The sequence below is a fragment of the Agelaius phoeniceus genome, unplaced genomic scaffold (assembly GCF_051311805.1).
Source record: "Agelaius phoeniceus isolate bAgePho1 unplaced genomic scaffold, bAgePho1.hap1 Scaffold_416, whole genome shotgun sequence".
Classification (NCBI taxonomy): Eukaryota; Metazoa; Chordata; class Aves; order Passeriformes; family Icteridae; genus Agelaius; species Agelaius phoeniceus.
In genome coordinates this window covers 59923-65922 of record NW_027509994.1, presented here as the reverse complement: position 1 = coordinate 65922, position 6000 = coordinate 59923, and the positions used below count along the sequence as shown (strand labels likewise).

Sequence of the window (6000 nt, the reverse complement as noted above, 5' to 3'; positions counted from 1 at the left end):
AAATTTCAGCCCCAAGACCCCCAAATTTCAGCCCCAAGACCCCCAAATTTCAGCCCCTAACCCCAAATTTGGGGGTCCCGATCCCATTTCTTGGGGTCCCGATCCCGAATTTGGGTCTTTTAACCCCAAATTTGGGGTGTTTTAACCCCTGAATTTTGGGGGTCCCGATCCCATTTCTTGGGTTCCAATCGCGAATTTGGGTGTTTTAACCCTGAATTTGGTGTTTTAACCCCAAATTTTGGGGGTCCCGATCCCGAATTCAGCGTTTTAACCCAAATTTTGTGGTCCTGATCCTGAATTTGGGTATTTTAACCCCAAAATTGGGGGTCCTGATCCATTTCTTGGGGTCCCAACCCTCTAAATTTTGGTCTCCTGATCTCAATTTTGGGGTCCCAATCCCAAATTTCAGCCCCTAACTCCAAATTTTGGGGGTCCTGATCCCATTTCTTGGGCTCCCGATCCCGAATTTGGGTTTTTTAACCCCGAATTTGGGTGTTTTAACCCCAAATTTGGGGGTCCCGATCCCATTTCTTGGGCTCCGATCCCAAATTTCAGGGGTTTTAACCCCGAATTTTGGGCTCCCGATCCCGAATTTGGGGGTCCTGATCCCAAATTTGAGGGTCCCAATCCCGAATTTCAGCCCCAAGACCCCCAAATTTCAGCCCCTAATCCCAAATTTGGGGGTCCCAATCCCAAATTTTGGGGTCTCGATCCCAAATTTGAGGGTCTCAATCCCAAATTTGAGGGTCTCAATCCCAAATTTCAGCCCCAAGACCCCCAAATTTCAGCCCCAAGACCCCCAAATTTCAGCCCCTAACCCCAAATTTGGGGGTCCCGATCCCATTTTTTGGGCTCCCGATCCGAATTTGGGTGTTTTAACCCCAAATTTTGGGTGTTTTAACCCTGAATTTTGGGGGTCCAGATCCCATTTCTTGGGGTCTCAACCCCGAATTTGGGTCTTTTAACCCCAAATTTGGGGGTCCCAATCCCATTTCTTGGGCTCCGATCCCAAATTTCAGGGGTTTTAACCCCGAATTTTGGGCTCCCGATCCCGAATTTGGGGGTCCTGATCCCAAATTTGAGGGTCCCAATCCCAAATTTCAGCCCCAAGATCCCGAAATTTCAGCCCCAAGACACCCAAATTTCAGCCCCTGACCCCCAAATTTCAGCCCCTGACCCCAAATTTTGAGGTCCTGATCCCCAAATTTGGGTGTTTTAACCCCGAATTTGGGTTTCTCCCCCTTGCAGGCCCCGCAGGTGCCGGCCCTGGCCGGGCACTCGCTGACCCCAGGGGGGTCCCGGGGGGTTTTTCTGGTCGGGGGCTTCTCCCCCAGGACGGCTTCAACACCGAAGTTCTCATCTTCAACCCGGCCTCGGAAACCTGGGCAGCGGCAGCCACCTCGGGGACACCCCCCACAGGTCAGGGGGGGAAATTTGGGGGAAATTTGGGGGGAAATATTGGCAAATATTGGGGGAAAATCGGGGGAAAATTGGGAGGGAAATTTGGGGAGAGATCGGGGGAAAATCGGGGAAAAATTGGGGGGAAATTGAGGGAAATTGGGGGAAAATTGGGGAAAATCGGGGGAAATTGGGGGAAATTTGGGGAAAGATCGGGGGAAAATCGGGGAAAAATTGGGGGGAAATTGAGGGAAATTGGGGGAAATTTGGGGAAAATTGGGGGAAAATTGGGGAAAAATTGGGGAAAGATCGGGGGAAAATCGGGGAAAAATTGGGGAAATATTGGGGGGAAATTGGGGAAAAATTGGGGAAAAATTGGGGGTAAATGGGGAAAAAATGGGGAAAGTATCGGGGAAATATTGGGGAAAAATATTGGGGAAAAATCGGGGGAAAATTGGGGGGAAATTGGGGAAATAAATTGGGGGAAAATTGGGAAAAGAATGGGAAACAAAGGAGGTAAAATGGGAGGAAATTGGGCTGTGGCAGCCACCTCGGGGACACCCCCCACAGGTCAGAGGGGGAAATTGGGGGGGGAAAATGGGGGAAAATACGGAAAAAATTGGGGAAAATCGGGGGAAAATTGGGGGAAATATCGGTAAAAAATCGGGATAACATTGGGGGAAAGTTGGGAAGAATTGGGGAAAATTGGGGGAAAGATCGGGGGAAAAATCGGGGAAAAATTGGGGGGAAATTGAGGGAAATTGGGGGAAAGATTGGGGGAAATTGGGGGGAAAGTGGGGAAAAAATGGGGGGAAATTGGGGAAAATCGAGGGAAAATTGGGGGGAAATCAGGGGAAAAATTGGGGAAAAATCGGGGGAAAATTGGGGAATATTGGGGAATAATTGGGGGAAAAGCGGGGGAAAATTGGGGGAAAGTGAGGAAAAAATATAGAAATTATCGGGGAAATATTGGGGAAAAATCAGGGGAAAATTGGGGGAAAATCGGGGGAAAATTGGGGGGGAAAGCAGGGAAAAATTGGGGAAGAATTGAGGAAAAGAGGGGGAAAATTGGGGGAAAAAATTGGGGGAAAATTGGGGGGAAAGCGGGGAAAAATTGGGGGAAAAGCGGGGGAAAATTGGGGGAAAAAATTGGGGGGAAATTGGGGAAGAATTGGGGGGAAAATCAGGGGGAAAATGGGGGAAATTGAGGGAAATTGGGGAAAAGATTGGGGGGAAAGTGGGGAAATTATCGGGGAAATATTGGGGAAAAATCAGGGGAAAATTGGGAAAAAATCAGGGGAAAATTGTGGGGAAATTGGGGGAAATCGGGCGGAAATCGGGCGAAAATTGGGGACCCAAAATATCCCCAAATCCTCCAAATTCACCCCAAAATGACCCCAAACCTCCCTGAGATGACCCCGAACCTCCCTGAGGCGATCTTGAACCCCCACCTAAAATGGCGCCAAATCCTCCAAAAATCACCAAAAATCACCAAAAAATCACCTAAAATAACCCAAAATGACCCAAAATCCCAAATTCACCCCAAAATCACTCAAATTCCCCAAAACTCACCCCAAAATGACCCCAAATCTGCCTGAAATGACCCCAAACCTTCCTGAGGTGACCCCAAACCTCCCTGAGGCGATCTTGAACCCCCACCTAAAATGGCCGCCAAACCCTTCAAAAAACGACCGGAAATGCCCCAAAATCAACCGGAAATGCTCAAAATTGACTGGAAATGCCCCAAAATCCTCCAAATTCACCCCAAAATCACTCAAATTCCCCAAAACTCACCCCAAAATAACCCCAAATCTGCCTGAAATGACCCCACACTTCCTGAGGTGATCCCAAACCTCCCCTGAGGCGATCCTGAACCCCCCCAAAATGGCCGCCAAATCCTCCAAAAAATCACCAAAAATCCCCAAAAAATCACCAAAAAATGCCCCAAAAACGCCGGAATTGAGCCCAATTTTTTTCCCCCCAGGTCTGTACGGGCACTCGGCGTCGCTGCACGAGGCCTCGGGGTCGCTGTTCGTGTTTGGGGGGCAGAGGGTTCCACGTGGAGCCCCCTCCCAAAATCCCCCTAAAACCTCCTCAGGATCACCCAAAATGAGCCAAAATTCACCCAAAATGACCCCAAATCCCCTCAATCACCCCAAATGACCCAAATTCCCAAACTCACCCCAAAATGACCCCAAATCTGCCTGAAATGAACCCAAACCTCCCTGAGATGATCCCAAACCTCCCTGAGATGACCCCAAACCTCCCTGAGGCGATCCTGAACCCCCACCTAAAATGGCCGCCAAACCCTTCAAAAAACGACCGGAAATGCCCAAAATTGACTGGAAATGCCTCAAAATTGACTGGAAATGCCCCAAAATCCTCCAAATTCACCCCAAAATCACTCAAATTCCCCAAAACTCACCCCAAAAATGACCCCAAACCTGTCTGAAATGACCCCAAACCTCCCTGAGGCGATCTTGAACCCCCACCTAAAATGGCCGCCAAATCCTCCAAAAACAACCCAAAAATGACCCAAAATCCCCTCAAATCACCCCAAAATCACCCTAAATGTCCCAAATTCCTCCAAATTCACCCCAAAATGACCCCAAACCTCCCCAAATGATCAGAAATCCACAAAATTTACCACAAACCTTCCTGAGATGATCCCAAACCTCCCTGAGGCGATCTTGAACCCCCACCTAAAATGGCCGCCAAATCCTCCAAAAAACAACCCAAAAATGACCCAAAATCCCCTCAAATCACCCCAAAATCACCCTAAATGTCCCAAATTCCTCCAAATTCACCCCAAAATGACCCCAAACCTCCCCAAAATGATCAGAAATCCACAAAATTTACCACAAACCTTCCTGAGATGATCCCAAACCTCCCTGAGGCGATCTTGAACCCCCACCTAAAATGGCCGCCAAATCCTCCAAAAAACAACCCAAAAATGACCCAAAATCACCCTAAATGACCCAAATTCCTCCAAATTCACCCCAAAATGACCCCAAACCTCCCCAAAATGATCAGAAATCCACAAAATTCACCACAAACCTTCCTGAGATGACCCCAAACCTCCCTGAGATGACCCCAAACCTCCCTGAGGCGATCCTGAACCCCCCCCAAAATGGCCGCCAAATCCTCCAAAAAATCACCAAAAATCCCCAAAAAATCACCAAAAAATGCCCCAAAAACGCCGGAATTGAGCCCAGATTTTTTCCCCCCAGGTCTGTACGGGCACTCGGCGTCGCTGCACGAGGCCTCGGGGTCGCTGTTCGTTTTTGGGGGGCAGAGGTTCCACGTGGAGCGCGTGGGCCCCAGCGCGGAGCTCTACAGCCTCAGCCTGGCCCAGCTCCGCTGGAGCCTCCTGGCACCCGCCCGCGGCAGCAAGGTGGGAAACAAGGGGTTAATGGGGATTTTTGGGGATTTTTGGGAATTTTTGGGGATTTTTGAGATTTTTTGGGGAGTTTGGGGGGGTTTAAAGGGGATTTTTTTTGGGAATTTGGGGGGTTTAAATGGGATTTTTGGGGGGTTTTAAATGGGATTTTTGGTGGATTTAAATTGGATTTTGGTGGATTTAAATTGGATTTTTGGGGAATTTTTGGGGGTTCAGATAGGATTTTTTTGGGGAATTTGGGGGGTTTAAAGGGGATTTGGGGGGCAATTTTAAATTTTCGGGGTTTTTTGGGGAGGGGTCTCCTCAAATATGGGGGGGGTCTTGAGCATCTTTGGGTGAGTCTCTGGAGCCCTTTTTGGGGTCATTTAATGGGATTTTATTCCATTTTTTTCCAATTTTGGGCAGGTTTTTTTGAGTTTTTTCAGGGTTTTTTTGGGTCTGGGGTCTCAGGATTTTGGGGAGGGGTCTCTGTGGGGTCTCTCTAAATTTTGGGGTCATTTTTGGCTCATTTTTGTGTCATTTTGGGGTCATTTTGCGCTCATTTTGATTCATTTAATGGGATTTTTTTTCAATTTTTGGGGGTTTTTTCGGGGGTTTTTTGGGTCTGGGGTCTCGGGGATTTTGGGGAGGGGTCTCTGTGGGGTCTCTCTAAATTTTGGGGTCATTTTTGGGTCATTTTGGGGCTCATTTTGGCTCATTTTATTCAATTTTTTTGCAATTTTTTTGGGGTTTTTTTTTTTATTTTTTCGGGGTTTTTTGGCTCTGGGCTCTGGGGATTTTTTGGGGAGGGATCTCTCTAAATTTGGGGTCATTTTTGGCTCATTTTGGGGCTCATTTTGGGCTCATTTATTGAGATTTTCTTCCATTTTTTTGCAATTTTGGCCGGGTTTTTTGGGTTTTTTCGGGGTTTTTTGGGGCTGAGCTTTCAGGATTTTTTGGGGAGGGGTCTCTAAGGTTCCTCCCCTCCCCCCCCAGCCCCGCCCCCACCATTTCCACGCCGCCGCCGTCCTCGGGGACACCCTGGGGGTCCTGGGGCGGCTTTTTGGGGTCACTTCATGCGGTTTTGTGCCATTTTTGGGGTTTTTGGGGTTTTTTGGGTCTGGGGTCTCGGGAATTTTGGGGAGGGGTCTCTGGGGGGATCTCTAAATTTTGGGGTCATTTTGGCTCATTTTGGGGCTCATTTTGGGGTCATTTTTGGGTCA

General features: G+C 48.5%; 1 protein-coding gene across 1 annotated transcript in view; it reads left to right on the top strand.

Moving 5' to 3' along the window:
* Positions 1–1242: 1242 nt before the first annotated feature.
* The window catches only part of LOC143693231 (uncharacterized), a gene marked incomplete at its 5' end in the record, with an annotated part of 45499 nt that continues 40741 nt past the window's right edge, over positions 1243–6000 (top strand). The window contains 3 exon segments of the mRNA XM_077173220.1: positions 1243–1330; positions 1333–1419; positions 4629–4792. Of these exon segments, the coding sequence (XP_077029335.1) occupies positions 1243–1330; positions 1333–1419; positions 4629–4792 (339 nt within the window).